The sequence below is a fragment of the Mandrillus leucophaeus genome, unplaced genomic scaffold (genome assembly GCF_000951045.1).
Source record: "Mandrillus leucophaeus isolate KB7577 unplaced genomic scaffold, Mleu.le_1.0 Scaffold519, whole genome shotgun sequence".
In the NCBI taxonomy this organism is placed as follows: domain Eukaryota; kingdom Metazoa; phylum Chordata; class Mammalia; order Primates; family Cercopithecidae; genus Mandrillus; species Mandrillus leucophaeus.
The window spans coordinates 1823293-1843283 of NW_012105575.1; the positions used below are offsets into that span (position 1 = coordinate 1823293).

The 19991-nt window shown below is 33.4% G+C and overlaps 1 protein-coding gene across 3 annotated transcripts in view; it reads left to right on the forward strand.

The window, feature by feature from the left end:
- The window catches only part of ROBO1 (roundabout, axon guidance receptor, homolog 1 (Drosophila)), a 1186609-nt gene that overhangs the window by 1085798 nt on the left and 80820 nt on the right, over positions 1–19991 (forward strand). For all 3 annotated transcript variants that reach the window (XM_011996534.1, XM_011996535.1, XM_011996536.1), the window contains 3 exons: positions 9477–9485; positions 14026–14150; positions 16583–16754. In XM_011996534.1, coding sequence (XP_011851924.1) covers positions 9477–9485; positions 14026–14150; positions 16583–16754 — 306 coding nt within the window. The remainder of the gene's footprint in view (positions 1–9476; positions 9486–14025; positions 14151–16582; positions 16755–19991) is intronic.

Here is a 19991-nt window from a genome sequence, read left to right on the forward strand (position 1 = left end):
AGGATTCTGGGTTTCTTTCAGTTATTTCAGAAAAACAGATATAAATCATAAAAGTTAATCAAAAGAAAGGCATTCACTTCATGGCCATCCTACAGAGAATTTGAAATGCTCTCTTCGTTGTGTACACCAGGCAAATATTTGAAGAAATAAGTAGAGCACTCAGGTACAAGAAATAATTGATACATAAGAAGATTCAGCAACAAATAATGACACAGCACCTCACTAGTAAATAGCACATCATAGGCCTTCCATTATGGTCTGAGTTTTACTGTGATTTATTCATCTACATAACAGTGGGTAAGGTTTTCTCACTGCCCAGTTATATAGATGTATAACTGAGCAACTGTCTTTAGTAACCAAACTAACATTCTGAAATAATGGCATCAATGGGGAAAATGTAATTGACTTGTACGGCTATATCACGTCTCAACTGCTCAGACTGAGAATGAAATTTGGAGAAATAAATTACTTTTTTGCTCTTGTCATTGAGAGATAGCATTTTTTAAAATGTTCATATTAACAACCTCACGTAATTTTAAGACTTGGAATTATTTTGTCAGAGTTAGTATCATTCAATATAAAAAAATTAATTCTAAGTTGATTCACATAATAGTTTGTATTTTATCCAGAATTGTTTGCACATTAAGTGATCAAGGTATTTTATTTTTCAAAACAGAATAATTGCAGACTGTTTACATGAAGAACACTTTTACCTTATGATGAATCCTGAGTAAACTAAACAAGATAACTAAAAATGTGACTGTTTGTACATCCATATGTATGGATAATTTTTATTATTTGCTTACTATGGTTTTAAATATTTTGATAGATATGCATAGCATGAATCAATTAGGCTGAATAGTATTCACTGTTTTTAGACTGGTGAATCATTTTAGCGAATACCAAACATCAGGGTCATCATTAGAACAGTTACACTTGGTAATTACATAGCATCTGGTGTCCTTCGAGCCTTATTTTAGTAATTTAAAAATACAAAGCAATTCTTTTTATTTTAGTTTTTAAAAATATTTTGTATAAATTAGAAGTTAACATTTTGTAGTATACCTAAAGTTTGTAAAACTGATTAAAATACCATGAGCACTTTAATTTGTTTTTAAACTGTTCCTCTCAGGACTTGATAAATAATGTGCCAGTATAAACACACCTGCAGAAAATACTGAAGTAAGTATAAGACAAAATATAGCTGAGTAATTGCTTTATAACAGATTTATGAGGGTAGGAAAATCCATAAATGGTTGTTAAAGTTAGCTTTAGGACATTTATTTTGTGTGGTCGATGTTATTAGGAGAGAATTTAGAGCATTGCACAATTAAACCTGATAGATAGGCCATTTTACAAAGGCGCTTTTAAAAAGTTATTTTGTGGATGGTGAAATAGCCATTTCAAACAGTGCCTTTTAGGTCATTAGTGAAGAGATGAGAAGTGCTTTTGTGGTTTTCCTTAGGCTTTTAACTCCCCCAGAATGTACTTAATCACTAAATATAATTGATAATAAATAATTTTGACCTGATTTAGGTTTCTTGAGAATAAACATTAAATCATGTAACTCTGTGCTAGATTGTTGAAACTTTCAATTTTAGACATGGTTGGGGGCTTATAAAGCATTTACTTTCACACTGCCTTTGACATTTACAGTGAGTGTTTTAAAATGTTGCATCACATCACTTTTCAGACATGGAATTGGTTGTTTTATCATTGTTTCTATAAGAAAATAAAATACAGGGCAAGTTATTTTCCCCCAAACCTTTTTATAAGTATGAAACTGCTCATATATGAGCAATTATGTGTCTATGTTCATCTAATATATCAATACATATATTGTACACTTAAATCATTTCTTGTTAAAAGTCATTTTGTTTAGGTCATGGAGACAAAACATTTCAGAACCAAAATTACATTAGAGTAAGGTTTAACTCTTTTTAAAATTACAAACAAGTCATCCAATGTAGTAAAAAGTTGCTATTTTTACATTTTAAGAGCTGGAGAGGCCGGGCACGGTGGCTTACACCTGTAATCCCAGCACTTGGGAGGCCACGGCAGGTGGATCACCCAAGGTTATGAGTTCGAGACAAGCCTGGCCAACATGGCAAAACCCCGTCTCTACTAAAAGTACAAAAATTAGCCAGGTGTGGGTGCCTGTAATCCCAGCTACTCAGGAGGCTGAGGCAGGAGAATCACTTGAGCCTGGGAGGCAGAGGTTGCCGTGAGCCTAGATTGCGACACTGTACTCCAGCCTGGGAGACAAGAGCTAAACTCCGTCTCAAAAAAAGAAAAACAAAGAGCTGCAGATACCAGCAGAATTCTGATACTGCCTGTCTTACCTGGTAGGTGACCTTATGAAATTTACTTAGTCTTCATTTTCTTTCTTTTGCAAAATCGAGATATCGAATAATTCCTTACAGAGCTGCTGAAGGGGTTCCTCACATATGATCTGACACACAGTTAGCTAAGACCAATGCCTTCTTACTATTAAACTGAGATGGAGAATGTTTATATAATTTATGCGGGGTCACAGGCTTGATGCCTTTTGGAGAGGATCTTGATCCAAAGTTGTTTAACTACCAGTTGAGCAATGTTATCATTACGTCCTCATGTCCCTTAACTCTGGACCCTCCATGAAATACGCCATTTAAAGATAGACATTCCAGTTTTCAGATAAACCAATTCTTGAGCACCTTCTATGTTCAAAACAGTATGCTGGGTACTATGAAGGATGTACAGATAAATATGACGTGGATCGCATCTTCACAGAGCTCATTATAGCCTAGTGAAGAAGAGAGATACACACAAATATCTACAGTATCAGCGGAATATGAAAAATGAACTCTTAAAGATAGCACTAAGTGCTTTCAACTGGGCTATTGGAACACTACTGTCATTTCTTCCACCTTTCAGCCGATATTTAAAATGTGAGTAACAGCATCACCTTGAGAAGTTCTGGAGAAATAATGGCAAAAAAAATGAGCAAATACTTGCTCACGGGGAGCACATGGGCTAATTTCAGAGAAACACAAAACAATCACACAAATGTATAATTTTAACTACAATATGTGCTCTGAGAGGCAAATTAAGGTTGCTATGAAAATACGTAGCATTCTGATATGATTTAGTTCAAATTTAGAGATAATTTCTTGAAAAAGTATTTTTTTAACTGAGCTCTAACTACTGAATAGTAATTACATGGGTGAAAGGGGAAGATCCCAGGGTACAGTATAAACAGAACTAGAGGCAGCAGGGTGTGTGGTGTACTCAAGGACTGAAAGAAGGCCAGCAGGGCGAGGTCAAGGAGAGGGAGAAGAGGTGACAGGAGAAGACACTGAACTGTTACACAGCAAGGCCACATTAAGAATTTCGTTTTCTATTTTAAAAGTAATGGGACCTTGCTGAAGGACTTTAAGCGATAAACAAAACACAAAAACAAAGTGTAATTATATTATTATTATTATTATTACTTTGAGACGGAGTCTTGCTCTGTCACCCAGGCTGGAGCACAGTGGCATGATCTCGACTCGCTGCAACCTCCGCCTCCCGGGTTCAAGCAATTCTCCTACCTCAGCCTCCCAAGTAGCTGGACTTACAGGCACCCACCACCACCCTGGCTATTTTTTTTTTTCTTTTTTTTGTATTTTTGGTAGAGATGAGGTTTCCCCATGTTGGCCAGACTGGTTTCGAACTCCTGACCTCAAGGTGATCCACCCGCCTCAGCCTCCCAAAGTGTTAGGATTACAGCGTTAAGCACATGAGCCACTGCCCCTGGCCTTTTATTTTGTTTTAATCACTCTGGCTACATCATAAGACTGGACTGGAAAAGACCAAAATAATAGTTCAGGTGAGTGCTGTTGGATAGCGTGGGCCAGAATGGTGGCAATAAAGATAGAAGGAGGTAGATGGATTGGATAAATGGTTACAGCATAAACACTATGGAATTTGGTGGTTGACTGTGTATTTCCAGGAGGAAAGACAGGAAAGATGTAGGTTCCTGGCTTTCTAAGTGGACCTAGGGAATATTACCGTCAAAATTATAGTCCTAAGATATGTGTTGGGTGATGTGCACATTGTCATAGATTGCTGTGTGGTTGCATTTGAATTGTGGATTCCTTAGTAGACAAGTAACTACCAACGTGTATTAACTGCTTTTTGGGAAAGTAACAGTATTTTTAGAAGGGAAGAATAGGAGAAAGAGTACTAACCTTTTCTGAGTACCTGTGATACGTCAGGCATTGTGCAAGGTACTTTGTATATATGGGGTGAAATAAATAGATGTTAGTGTTCTGTTAAGCTTTAAGTTGAATAGCTCATCTGCAGCTGGGCTTCTGAATCCTGGCACTGCTGACATTTTGTGCTACATCATTCTTTGTTTTGGGAGGTTGTCTTGGGCCTTGTAGGATGTTTATCGGTATCATTGGCCTCTGTCCACTAAATGCTGGTAGCTCTCTGCCTTCACCGTCTTCCCACATCAGTTGTGACAGCAAAAATTGTCTCCAGAACCATTGTTCTACAGAATAATGAGATATTTAAGTGGAGGTGAAAAGTTCATAGTATTTTATGTATCCATTAAATATATTCTAAAAATGGCCTCCTTTATCTCTTTATTTTTATGTCTCAAAAGTTGAAAGACATAACGACAGGCTTTTAAGTTAAACTCAATCTTTTCCCCCAAAAGAAATCATACCTAGTATTAAAATATCCTGAGAGTTTTTAATTGTTAGAGATATTGTCATTCATGAGTATCTATGTATATAATTTTTCCAACATACCAGTGACTGGATTTTGTCAATTCAAATATAGATAGCTTTACTACTTGAGAATTAGGGTTCTTGTATTTGAATAGAAATGTGTTTCTTCCAAAAGTTTTTATTTAACTCACTACCTTACTCCATTCATATTCTCTGGAATGTGGTGTTTACAATTCTAGTGCATCAGATGTGTTAACTGAGCTCTGCATTCAAAAAGTACTATAGATGAGAATGGGGGAAAAATCACCTCAATTTAAGGATTCATTAGAATTTAGCTACTAGCAGTGAAAACTTGTATCTATGAATTAGCAGAAGAATTCCAAAGTTGAGATGATTTCATTTTTAGCCCATTAAAAAAAGCAGCTGTTCTCTGATATTTACTAATAGGATTGGTCCTATTGTAGATACATTCACTTTACAATAACATATTCTATAGAGTCAATCTAGGAGTTTGTAATACTTAAGTTATTTTAGACCTAAATACTGTAGCAATCTTCTGTCATTATATTTTTTTAAAATTAAATGTTTCTGAATGTCCATACAATTAAAATCATAGCACAGAAAGCACTTTAAGATTCAATTTCTCTGTCCCTCTGCCAGACACGGTTATATCTAAACTGTTGTGGCCTAATGGAAATAAATCCTATTTTAAAAGACCTCTAGAGACATCATAGTTGGCAACCAATTCATGGTTCAGTGACCTTTTCTGTTAACTGCTTCGTTTCTAGACTTTCTTTACATTGTTCATGCTATTATTTAGGCCCATTATCGTCTTTTCTTCTGGCCTTGGTAGTTATAAAAATTGGCTGGTCCCCATACTTATTAGACATAATCTGAAGACTTCTTAAGTATCTATTCAACTAACTTATTTTCTTTAGATGAAAAAGGTCTTTTCCTCCAAACTCTGTATAATGTTTTTCCAAACATTTATCATCTTTCTGACCCATACACATGTCTCCTGAATGTGACAAGCAGATAGAAGATAAAAGAGGAATCTTCTTCCTCCTTCTCTCCCTCCCTCCCTGCCTCCCTCCCTCCCTCTTTCCTTTATTTCCTTCCTTCCTTTCTTTGACTTCCTTTCTCTCTTCTTATCTTATTTATACGTAAAGATTACTGTCTGAGCAATGTATATTCTTAGTATACAAAAGGTTTCAAAACAAATAAATAATTTAGAACACTATGATATCACATTCATAAAGGAAGAAAGTATTTTATTCTACATGGTAGTGGCTGTGTGTGTGTGTGTGTGTGTGTGTGACAGAGAGAGACAAAGAGGGGATTCTTGTCAAAATATACTGTTTTGATGTTTCAAAAAAGATGGATATTTTGTTCAACATATAAAGATTTCAAGTGATGAAATAATTAAAATTGTTTTACCCTTAAAAATGATTGCAGTACTTTTTAATTGCAAAAATAAATTTTTCAAGCAGCATTAAGTCTGTGTTATTACCTGTTAGTTTCCAGGTCTTTTTAAAACTCTAGCTGAATATTCTTAAAATATTTTTACCATCATGAAGAATTCTTTAAAACCGGTTTATGTATATGCATGTAGTAATGATTTTGGTAGTAACGATTTTAAGTTAAACTACTATTTGTGGTAGTTTAAATGCAAAATCAAATGTATTTTGTATCCTATTGCATATTCTTCTAAAATCAAATGTATTTTGTATCCTATTGCATATTCTTCAAAAATAAAAAATATTTTGTATCCTATTGCATATTCTTCACCACTAACTGATTGACCAGTAGGAAAATTTGTACAGAGAGTTGGATATTGTCAGGAGGCCTAGGAGCCAGTCTATAGTGAACCACCGTGACCTTGAGAAAGTTCTTTAACAATTTAGGTTTTCTGTTTTCTCATGCAAAATAAGTTTGGACTGATAAGTTCTAAGGTCACTTCCAGTGCCCACATTTTATAGTTTTATTAGAGACAGAAACGGACAGGCTTTTCCGACTTGGGATACAGGTGCCTGCAACCTTAAAAGCAGAAAGGAATGAAGTTGAGAAAGGCTATGAGAAGGGTTGGAGTACAGCCTCCCATAAATGTCAAATGTTAGAAGATAATGAATGAACAGATTCCAAGTTACTCTGCCTTTTTTTTTTTTTTTTTTTCTGATTCTTTGTGCCATGTCCAATAGGACAATAATTAAAATCTGCCTGTTTCATAGAAAGGACCATATTCTCTGTATGGAAAGGAAATCCTTTTACCTGACCTTTGGAGAAATGTAGAGAAAGGAGAAATATCGGGAAAACTTAAATAAATTCCTATAATTTATTCTTTAGCAGAGAAAGTTAGGGATGGTAATTTTTTTCAAGTGAGTGAAAGGATTTTATATAGTCCATATTAATGACTTCTATTTGTTTACTGAAAGTAGAACAAATGAAAGGGGGGTTAAATTCTGAACAGACAGCCTTTCCTTTAGATAAGAGAATTCATTTCTTGATAATCAGTTGTTAAAAACTTAAATGACCATTCAAGATAGACTCCTCTCCAAAACCTCTGATGTTTTAGAAGCTTCTATATTACATTATGTTATTAGATAACTTTTAAGATCCTTAATAGGCTATAAAATGTTTTTCTTTTTTTCTTTTCTTTTCTTTTTTTTTTTTTTTTTTTTTTTTAGACAGAGTCTTGCTCTGTCCCCCAGGCTGGAGTGCAGTGGTGCAATCTCGGCTCACTGCAACCTCCGCCTCCCGGGTTCAAGCAATTCCCCTGCCTCAGCCTCCCAAGTAGCTGGGACTACAGGTGTGTGCTACCACGCCCAACTAATTTTTTGTAATTTTAGTAGAGATGGGGTTTCACTGTGTTAGCCAAGATGGTCTCAATTTCCTGACCTCGTGATGCGCCTGCCTCGGCCTCCCAAAGTGCTGGGATTACAGGCGTGAGCCACCGCACCCGGCCTAAAATATTTTTCAATTATCATCTGTCATTGATGTGATATGCAAATACATTAGTCTAAAGTTCTTAAACCCATTGGATTTTAATTAATAAAAGGATTCTACTCCTGTGGGTTGACTGCTAGTAAAAACTATAAGCAAGAAAAGGGTGCTTTAAAAATTTTAAATTAGGTGATTTCCAATAATTTTTTTTGTTGTTTTTAATATACATTTTTGAAATGTTTTAGGAATTTTAAATTACTGAAAATACATGAAAACATTTAGGAGTCATTTCTCTACTTTTCTGACTTTAAGGATTTATTTTAACTGCTTCAGTCTAATGGGATCAAATTTATTTTCACAGATTAATCCAAAAGATAATCCTGTAACTTTTTGTTATCTCAAAGCAAAATTCTGTTGTTACAGTTTGTCAGGTCCTCTCTTTTGTAGTGCCCAAATATTTCTTACTGTCATTGAAAACACATCATCTATAAGGTGTCAAGAAATGTAACCACATTCTATCCATTCTGTGTTTTTGAGTCTGGGTGGCATAAGTGGAGATGCTATAATAAACATTAAGCCTGTGTAAATGAGAAAATTTCTTTTTAACTTTTCTAACTTGAGTGAGTGAAAAATTATGCTTAGTTTTTTTTTTCTCTGTAATGAAAAATAAAGACATTATTTTACTCCTGTTGAAGGGAATGTGTGAATTAAAAACGTTTCTAAATTGACTTTAAATTTTGTGTATGGTACAAAAGTATGCAAGAGAAATTTTATCTTTGTTTTATAACTGTACCACTTAACAACAACATTCTTCAGCATTTATTTAAACTATAGGAATATGTATCAGGTCTAATTAATTTTGATTTGCCGAAAGCTATGAAAGTTATTTATTTGAGTAAAATATATTGTAGATTTCTACTGGGACTATTATGAAAAAGTTCTGCATTTGACATGACAGTAATTATATTTGCTTATAAAATAGAAACAAAATAACCATTTCCATTTTTTAAATATATATTATTTGAGCTGTGTCTAATAAGATGCCTAATGTTTCAACATTAAAAACAGAAAATGTAATTATGATTTATAGATAGGATTATAAAGTTTTCTTAGTTCTCATAATTTATTCACTTTTTTCTATGCACTATCTCAATTAAAAAATATGCAAGAATTTAAATGCAGCACCTTTTTAAAGGCTTGCTATTCAATTTATGGTCATGGGCCAGCAAAACTTGGATGCTTGTTAGAAATGCAAAATCTCCGGTCACACCCCTAACCTGTAGAATCATAATCTGTATCTTAACCAGCTCTCAGGGTGACTCATGCTTATTTGAGTATGAGAAGCATGGATTTCAGTTTCATAGAATGTCGTTGGCAGTATACACCTTTTAAAAATTGAACTGATGATGAGTTGTGGGACTTAACGTTCTTTTTTCTAAAATGCTCAATTTTTGGTTTCTGTGTAGTTTTAGCACCTAAGATTTATAATGTTTTTAAACCCATTACATATTAGTTCTCTAACCTGTCATCTGGTAGCAACATGTAAAGTTATTTTAAAATGTTTTATAATTTTATAGCTCTCATCCATTGTAGCTCTGCCATTTAATCATAGTAGATAATTTAAGCTTCATTTCTATTTTTCTTAAATTATTCATGATTATACCTAAAATGCTAACAAATACTCATTCATGGACAGTGTGAGCCATATATTCAAATATTAACATGTTCTTTATCTTAAGAGAAGAATCATTGTTAAGTCAAATCTTATTACTTTTCTGTTTCATTTTATGTTTCTTTATTTTTATTTATTCCATGTTTTCTTTTTTTGTTTTGTTTTAGTTGGGTCTGGTAAGTTGACATTTTATTGGCCATCTTCTAATCACCGTGTCACTGTGACTGGAACTTCTCTTCCCCTTTCCATCCATACCCTTCCATGTCCTTCAACCAATCAGCCTCCATGTTTCACTTGTCATTGGCCACAAAGACAGACTGCACAGAGTAAAGTCTGCAGGAAGTATGGGTAACTGTGACAAAGAGTGAAGGTAATGGGGTTGCTAACTTTATATCTTATTAAATTAAATGTTGTGTGATCTGTATCCTTTTATTTCTTCTCTCCCGAAATAAGTGATAGGATTGTATCTTGGTTAAGTACTGTTCCAATTTATATATCATAAGATTAAACAAAAATACATGCAGAGAATGATTTAGGTTCTTTTGGTTCAAAATATATTTGTGAATTCACATATGTCTGTCTGAGTTTTTATAACTATTGCTCTATAACAATCATTAAAAGTCCTGTTGGTGAGTAACAGCCTTGCACTTAGGACTGTTTGCACTAGTTTTCATTTCTGTATGTCAGATTCATTTCATTTTGTGTAGGAAATAATCCCAAGATGTGTCCAAAGTTTACCAAAATGTACTTTGATAAACATTTCTCCCCATATAAATAAATGAGCCATCAAGTTTCTAAGTGCTTACCTTGGAGGAAGGTCCAATCATTTTATAAGGTCACGAGAAAGCAATTTTTAGATAATTTTACATGAATATGCAAAAGAGTATGCCAGAGAATAACTTTGACCCTAAAGACTCTCTCTCACTGTGTTTAAGTTAAAAAGTTACAATAGGTCTGGCATGGTGGCTCACACCTGTAATCCCAGCACTTTGGAAGGCTGAGGTGGTTGAATCATTTGAGGCCAAGAGTTCAAGAGCAACATGTCCAACGTTGCAAAACCCCGTCTCTACCAAAAAAATACAAAAATTAGGCATGGCGGTGCACGCCTGTAATCCCAGCTACTCGGGAGGCTGAGGCAGGAGAATCGCTTGAACCTGGGAGGCAGAGGTTGCAGTGAACCTAGATGGCACCACTGCACTCCAGCCTGGGCAACAGAGTGAGACCCTGCCTCAGAAAAAGAAAAAAACAAAAAATTCCAATAATATTATAAAAGTGACTTTTCATAGTAATACAGATAGGATGGATTGTTCAATAATAATGTAATATCTGGATTTGAAAAAATAGGTTTCTATGTGATACCTTACAAAAATACATGTAAAGGATGAGATATAAACATAAAATAATGAAGATATAAAAGCACAGGATGATAATTAAGTTGAATATTTATATAATTTATTATATATTATATAATATGTATTATTGATACAATAACAAAAATACCTAAATAGACTAGAAAGACTATTAATAAAATGGGAAAATATATTTGCAACATATAGGAGAAATGACTAAAATTGTGGCCTATCAACAGTTCTTAGAAATCAGAAAGAAAATCTGAGTTCATGAGCACAATATCCACAACAAATCAGATATCAATGACAAGATAGTGTGAAGAAAAATGTTTTAACATTTCGAATCGAAAATTGTTAATGAAGAGGAGAATCTGTTGTTTGTTTGGCAAAGATGTTAATGCTCGACGTTTGTGAGGTTGGGAAAAAACGCTATTTGTAGGCTGTTAGTGAAAGTATCAGCTGATTAAAAACATTCCTGAGCATGGTTTAGCTATACTTGTTAATACATCCTGGATCTTTGCATATTTTCAGACCTTGTAACTCTACAGCTAGCAAATAATTTTGATTATACTTGTCAGAAGGATGTTAACATTACCATTATTTTTTAACAGTGAAAATTAGATATAATCTAAATTTAAAACAACTGAGATTGGTTCCGTAATTAAAGGTAATTTGCTTATTGTTTATTAAACAGTCCTTAAAATGATTTTTTAATAGTATGACCCAATTTCTGTGGCAGAAGTATGGGTAGGTTTTCTTTTCTTCCCTTTTGTCTAATTTTCCAAATTTTCATCCCTGAACATAAATGATCTTGGTAACATGATTACGTATTTTGATTATGGTAAATTTAAATTAAAATTGTAGCTTTCAAAAAACATTCCAAACTTTCATCATAAACATTAAGTGGGCACCTTTAATGAATGGCCTTCTCAATCTAAATAGATAGATAACAATGACAGATTGATAGAAACATATTTAGGCCATTAAATTTTTTTTCTTAGAGATACGTCTACTACAACTGATATTTAAAAACACATGTAGAAGAGGGTTTTTAAAAGTTATGTTTCTAAGACATATCTTGTGGCTGATGTCACTGTTGATGTTGGCTTCAGAATATGCCTACAAAATACAGTAAATTTGTTTCCAGGCAAATATCCTGTGTGGAAGGATTGCTTCAGGATGAGTGTAGTTAGCATAAGGGTTTGTATTCCTTGTTCTCAAGTAAGTCTTTGAGGTCTGAGGAGAACTGGCATTTTATAAAAGAAACATAGATTCTGGCACACATTCTTAAACATGCTTCTGAGATTTAGGAAAGAGACCACCCGAAGTTTTTTACTTAACTAAGTGGTTTGAACATTTATATTTTCCTACTCAAATTCCCTGCATATTGAAAAGTCATATTCTCCCCTTCATCTGATTAATCACTTGGATTTCTTTCGCTGAAGCAAATCAAACTCCAGTCTGAATTTAGTTTATTATCCAGTCAGTCCTTTCAATGTCTTGGTCTGATTTTGACATCAATTACTCCAGCCCTTGATTAAGGAATAGAATGCTCCTGTATGGATTTGTACTGGAGGAAAATCCCCGAGCAGTGATGCACTTGCCTATTATTATACCTGGGTAATGATAGTGTTTGCTAAATTCATGAGTAAGCCATTCAATTACAATCACAGTTTTAAAAAAATTATAAGCTAGAACTTCAGTGTTACCAAATTGAACTTAAACTATATTTCCTAACTTTGTATTTTCTTCCCTATAAGTTAGAGGATGTTTGAAAGCCTTTGACCTGATTTTTCAGGTCTCCTATAATTTTCCAGTCAAATGTTATAATTTCTACTCAACCTCAATTTTAAAAAAAAGAGTGGAGAAAAAGGAACACTAATCTAGGAGCTAGGAGTTCTAATTACTTTCTTCAATTTTGCCACCATGCAATCATCAAGTCGTTTTACATGTACTTTTTTTTTTTAAAGGGGCTTTATATTTGAAATATATACATGTTTTTAATATGCATATTAAGTAGCTTTTAACATTTCTTTATGACCTGTAAATTCAAATACCCAGATTTAGGGACATTTCAGCTATTTTATTAAAATTTATAAATTTATAAAATCTATAACTTTATATATTTTATATATATTAAAATATATTTTACATATAGCTGTATATTAAATACAACTGATCAAGAAATTGTAAGTCACAGAAAAGTATCTTTTTCAATACTGACCTTCATTAGCAAAGAAATTATATTCTTGTGAGCAGACTGATGACATATGTGAACAGAATCTGAATATAATTTCATTCATATTCACATTAAGGAGTTTCCCTAAGTGATTGATTTAAGTAACTCAACATACTTTTAAAGAGAAGGTTAGAAATAGTGTAAAAGTCTTAAAAAGTAGAGTAGACAAACCCTGTCCTGTAGAAACTATTAAATGTCGCTGGAAGCATTTGTTCACTTCAATTGAAACTGAGACAAGAGAGGAGAATAATTAGGTGTTTCAGACAGCTGATAAGAAATGGATTTGAAAAGTGTAAACAGTAGGTAAAAAGATTTACATTCTGTGCACATTTTTCCAAGCCCAAAGCTCAGCCCAAAAGCAAATACCTTTTCTTTTCCCAGAAGTGACTCCATCAGCACACCTAACGTTTTCAACTACCATCGTATTCCATGCAATTGACACAATTTCCTGACACTATTTACTGCTGGATGAAGTAGCCGTTTAAATCGGTCTAAATCAAACAGTTTGGACAAAGCCGGCAGTATTTATAATGTCAGGATGAGCAGATGTTTCAAATTTGCCCTCATTTCCATATATATTCTGTTTGAACATGCCCTTGCCTATGTAAATGAAAGAGGCATTGCACTCCACTCTTGCTTTAAATTCATTTCTATTCAAATAATTGGACTGAAGATTTTAAATGGTTATAATTTGCATGGTAGCATTTCAGGAGATTTTGAGTTAAAGTAATTTTAAGACCTTCCTGCATCAGGAGATCCTTGTGTGTATGATTAAAACTCATTCACCTTTAAGCAGATCTAAAGGAGAAAAGATAATATTTATTCATAAAAAATTCAGGTATACTTAGAATGTAGAGGGTCAAATTGTAGCTTCAGAATTCTTTTCAATATGTGGGTTAATCTTAGAAGGTCAGGTAATAAAAAACTTCATATAACAACTCGGTTTCATTCTCTAACCATGAACCTAACATTTTAGTTTCAAATTAAGGACAAGAATTGGTATATCATTACTGTTTTACATAACATGCTGTATAAAATAACAGCAGCACTTAGAATATAAGTGATTGTCTCAATTAGGACAATAACTACGTGCTTTTAATTCAGTGTAATTTGTTGCATCTCCTTTAGAACCTCCACATTTTGTCGTGAAACCCCGTGACCAGGTTGTTGCCTTGGGACGGACTGTAACTTTTCAGTGTGAAGCAACTGGAAATCCTCAACCAGCTATTTTTTGGAGGAGAGAGGGGAGCCAGGTACAACCTTTTCCTATTTTTTTTTAAATCAGCAAAGATGGTTGCCAGGATGTATGAGAAGAGAAACCAACATATTACTTAGTCATGCAGCTGTCACGTTAAGAGACTGGGAAATCTCTTGAGTGCCCAGAAAATTTTAGCAATGAGAAGGAAGACAAAATTTTCTTTACTGCTTGAATTCTGAAAGCAATTTTCTCTACCTAGTTTTGGTACACAAGGTAGTATATAAAGTTTACCTTTATTTGTAGCTCAGCCACAATTAAAAAGAAAAACACTTTTTTCTCAATATTATCCAATTAATTATTATTTGTATTATTCAGGTATCTGGAATTATATATTAAAAGAGATTTATGTACATTTAAAACAGATGATAATTATTCAGTGATTTCTCTGAAAGCTTCGGGAGTCTGAACTGCCTTCTGAATCATTAACCTATATGAAATTATCTTTAACAGAGATGGTGTGTTAAATATAATGTGTTACATTCAAATGTGTTGAAAACTATCACATGCTGTCAACATTTGCTATAAAATCTAACTCTCTTTTATGAACTTCAATTTTGTATATGTATGGAAACTGAAATACAGAAATTTATACTCTTTTAAACTCTTAAGTTCATTATTGGACTTCAGTTTAATAAACAGGAAATCTTAGAAGAGTTTAAAATATCTTTTTGTCTCATCTCTTAATGATTAGCCTTCTTCAGTAAAACAAAAACGTGACTGGGCACAGTGACTCATGCTTGTAATCTCAGCACTTTGGGAGGCTCAGCCAGGAGGATCACTTGACCTCAGGAGTTTGAGACTAGCCTAGGCAATATAGTGAGCCCTCATCTCTACAAAACATTAAAAGTAAACAGCTAGTGGGGCATGGTGGTGAGTGTTTCTAGTCCCAGCTCCTCCGGAGGCTGGGGCAGGAGGATCACTGGAGTCCCTGAGGTAGAGGCTGCAGTGAGCTGTGATTGCATCACTGCACTCCAGCCTGGGTGAAAGAGCGAGACACTGTCTCAGAAAATAAGTATACAAAGCAGAACGTTTCCCTCTACTTGCCTCTGATATGTGTAAATAAACAATTCTCATTCATTTTTAACACTTATTCCTGACCTTTTTTTATTTTGCTTAAATCAATCATGGGTGTTTGTTTCATGGTCTTGCTTCTAATGTGTTCTTATGAAAAACAGGCCATTTACTGACTGCATTTAAGATTTGGTAGGAAATGCTATCAAGTTCACCTTTTCTTCCCTTTGGTAGCCAAATATTGATTTGATTATCGTATATAGGCCCTTATTTGAATTCTAGTAACTTGGTAGGTTCTAACACATTCCATTTGGCCTCAAAGAACTAAATTTGCTGAAATCAAATTATAGACAAGAAAGAATGAAATATTTCAACAGGGCAGGAAGAATTTTAGTGCATTTTACAAGGAAATCTTTGTAGCAGTAATAGTAAATCCACTGGAACGTCTTCTTAAAGGAGTAGTATTTTGATGATTCATTTAAGTTATTTAAACATTGGATCAAATTTCCAAATAATTTAGGTTTTGTTCAATATTCCAACTCACTTTTTCCTAAAATGTTGTCATTGTACATATATCCATGGAATAGTAGTTAAACCTTTATAAAATAATGTATATTAAAAGGCACCAAAACTTTTTAAAAGAATTAATTTTGTTGTGGTAGGGAAAATGTTACTATTTTTTATTTCACGAAATTCAGTAACATGATCTGTTATTTTATGTGACATATACCCTAACTCTAAGAAGCATGATGTTTTAATTAAATTCAACATAGGAATTTTAGAAAATCCATAACAGGATTTTCTCACCAATGAACAAGAAAAACAAGGTATGTGTTAAAAGTTTGGTATAGGTTACTGAACTTTTACAATGGATAGCTAACAGAAATGCTTATTGTGGCGCCAAAATGGTATCGTATCCTTGATTTTAATTTGTCAGAATTTGTTTACATATTAATTCTTGAATATATTGAAGGTTTTAGGATTAATAATCCTAGTAGTCGTATATAGGTGAAACAAGACTTTTGTCTTTGTTTTGCTAAATAGGTCAACATTTTTTACTACAGTGATAGTGAATATTCTTACATATCTAGTATTGCTTAAAAACAGATGGAAACATATATATCAATCTTGAGAGTTACTTAAATTTTCAAATGATCCCATACGAGGTTAGATTATTAAACATTGTATGTGTATATGTGTACATATGTAGATATTTACGTGCATGGATGTGTATATATGTGGGCATGTGATGGAAGCATATTTAGCTTATTTTTGCATATGTATATATAGAGATAAATATGCATATGTGTATGTATACTTTTATATGTATGTTTTTAAATGTAAATGTATAAATGCCAAAATACTGGAACCTAACAACCTATTTTTATTTTCCTCCATCCCAATTTCTGGGTTTAGAATCTGCTCTTCTCGTATCAACCACCACAGTCATCCAGCCGGTTTTCAGTCTCCCAGACTGGTGACCTCACAATTACTAATGTCCAGCGATCTGATGTTGGTTATTACATCTGCCAGACTTTAAATGTTGCTGGAAGCATCATCACAAAGGCATATTTGGAAGTTACAGATGGTAACGTGTACAACATTTTATTTCAAGATGTCCAAGTTTGGCTTAGGATCCACAGCGGGTGCCCGTAGATATATTTATTCCCAACTTTATACCTTTTTATGGCTATTTTAGTGCAAAACCTAAAAGAGTATTGATACAATAAATTCAAAATTATTCTTATTTTAACCTAAATGTTTGATAAATTCGTAGCATTCAGTCAGATTCATAAAAGGATAGCAATTATCTAAGGAGAAGTTTATACTAAATGGCTGCATATAGGAATATATCTATGTTTTGGAAAACAAAAAAATATTTTGTAATATCTTAGTGTAAATTGCCATCTCTTCTCTTTCCTCTATAATTTAGGAGATACGATGAATTTTTAGATCATAAGTCCAAAATCTAATAGCTCACACTTACAATAATGAACAAGTTTTCTTTAATGTGATTTTATTCTGTCAACTCCCCTAAACACGCTCAATTAATGCCAAACCTATTATAAAGACACAGTGCTGAACAAAATCTCCAAACTGTAAGATGGACAGTAGTGATAATTTGAGAAGAAGATTAAAGAAGAAGAAAAAAACACACATAAATATGTTTTATTCTCTCTCTCTATATATATAGGAAATATTTCTTCCTGGTCATTCTCTTAATGATGGCTTTAGGGATTAAGTAGTTAATTTTGCTGAAAACCAGTTTTTTTATGATTAGTGCTTTTACGGTTCTGTCCTACTTTGAGGCCATGAAAATGTTCTTCTATGTCTTCTAGAAGTTTTATTATTTACACCTTTGAGATGCAAATTTTTTATCTATCTTGGTTAATTTTTGTATATGGTATGAGTTCAAAGTCAAAATTCTTTTCATTTCCCCCATATGAAAACTGAAAATTCGGCATAACTTACTGGAAAGACCGTCCTTCCTCCACTGAATTGCAGTGGCGTCTTGTCACAATTCCAATAAGCATAGATTTGTAGGCCTATTTCTGGTCTGTTTATTCTATTTCATGCCACCCAAAATGCTAGGATTACAGGTATGAGCTACCACGCCTGGCCCATATGTTGTTAATTATTGTAGCTTTATACTAAGTCTTAAAAACTGGTAGTAAAAGTCTCCGCCTTTCTTTGCTTGTTTTGGGTTTGCTATTGAAGATCATCCACATTTTCTTACAAATTTTAAAATAAACTTGTGAAAATCACATGTACACACCCACTCCCTAAACAAACAAAAAATCTGAATATTTAATTTTGTTTTTATTTAAATTGTTGAGTAGCTTAAGAACTAACATCTTAATCTGAGTCCATTCAGGGAATCAGTATATATCCTACAAATATCTCTCAATTATTTAGGTCTTTAATTTCTCTCAGCAATGCTTTGGAGTTTCAAGAGTAAAGGCTTTGCAGATATTTTAAGGTGTTTCATGATTTTGATGAATATATATATTTATATATGTATACACATGCCGTCATATCAAAAATATGTACACAGTCACATCAAAAATCATGTATATTATCTTTAATATATAGGAATAAAATTATATTATTATAATTTTGTTTTGTACTTGCAAGTGCTTGAATGTACAATTGACTTTTTTATATTAACCTTGTGTCCAGCAACTTTGCTAAATTCACTCATTTTTAATAGTTTGTAGGTAGATTATTTTGAAATTTTTATGTACAAAATGTGTCAGCTGCACATAAAAAGTTTTACGTCTTTCTTTCAATATTTATACCTTTTATTTCTTTTACTTGTCCTACATTGCCTCTGACCTCCAATATCGTGAGCAGAATTGGCAATAATGGATATATTTTTCTTGATCCTAACATCAGGAGGAAATAATTTAATATTTTACCACCAGATACAGTGTTGGCTAGGACTTTTGTAGATATCTTTGAATTTCAAGAAGTTCTGGAGGAATTTGTTAAAACATCAGTTTCATTATTTTCTTTTCTAGTGTTCTCAGGGTAAGTGTATATTCCTTAATGGCTTTACCATTCGTTATCTGCCCTCACTGCAGGCTCAGTTCTGAATACTGTGTTGCTCACGTGCCCTAACCATTGTGCTTGCCGTGCTTCTCCATCTTAAGTCTTCTGCACGTTGTTTCCACCAACATGAAACTTCATTGCCTTCAAGAAGCATTCCCTAACTCTTCAAATTCAGGTTCCATCCTCCAGCCCCTGCAGTACATACATAGATTGCATCCTACACTTTTCTGCGTTCTGTTTATTTTCCTATGTTCTTCACAAGACATTGAATTCCATGAAGGCAGGACCTGTGTTTCTCTAGTCCAGTGCTTGCTAGTATCCAACCAAGATCTCTCATATGCCAAATGCTCAATAGATTTTTTTTTTAATGAGTGGATGAAACCAAGAAAAAAGGAAGAACAACTAGCTTTTAGTTAAGTGAGAATTCAACACTGGGATTGTCTCTCTCAAAAGCTCAAACTCTTACCCCTGTATATGATACATATTATACATGTACTGGCTCCAATAAGCTAGAATGACATAAAATATTTTTATAATGTCTAAGTACATTACAGCCATTAAATAATGATTGTGAAAGCCATATAGTGAATTTGATAATGACTACTATAACCAATATATAGAGACATTAGAACATAGAATGGCACATACATTAATAATTGCAACTTTGTAAAGCGACTTATATATAGGTATACATTTAAAAAGATTTTAGAAAGCTATGCTAAAGTAGTCTCAAATATCACCAATTTTTATAATTTAAAGCAAAGGTTTTTATGTGCCGACTGGCATGACATTATCACAAATTGCTTGTATTTGTGAGACTAGATCATGCATAGACCTTTTATTAAACTATAAAAAACAAAATCTCTAAATATCTGTGAATTTGGGATTCATCCCTACTAGCCAGTTCAACAGTAAATGTTCTGTTTCACCCTGCAAACTCTGGGGGTTTTAAAGTGATTTTGTGTTTGCTGTTTTTGCACTGTTTTTAAAGTTTTGTTTGCTTTATTTTGGAGCTTATTGATATTGTGAAAACAACTTAACACTGTGGTCTCATTCTTCATGGGTAAAACTAGAATTATTGCCAGTGCTGGAAATAGCGATATTTATACATTAGCAAGTCCAGAGGATGGCTAGTAGGCAGAGTACTTGGGGATACTATTTGTCTTTAGCTTCTTGACCTTCTTTACTGTTTGCAAACAGAGCAAAGACAAAGGCAGAATAAAACATGAAGCACGGAAGTAGCAGCTGCCTTTAAAATGTTGTGTTGACTGTA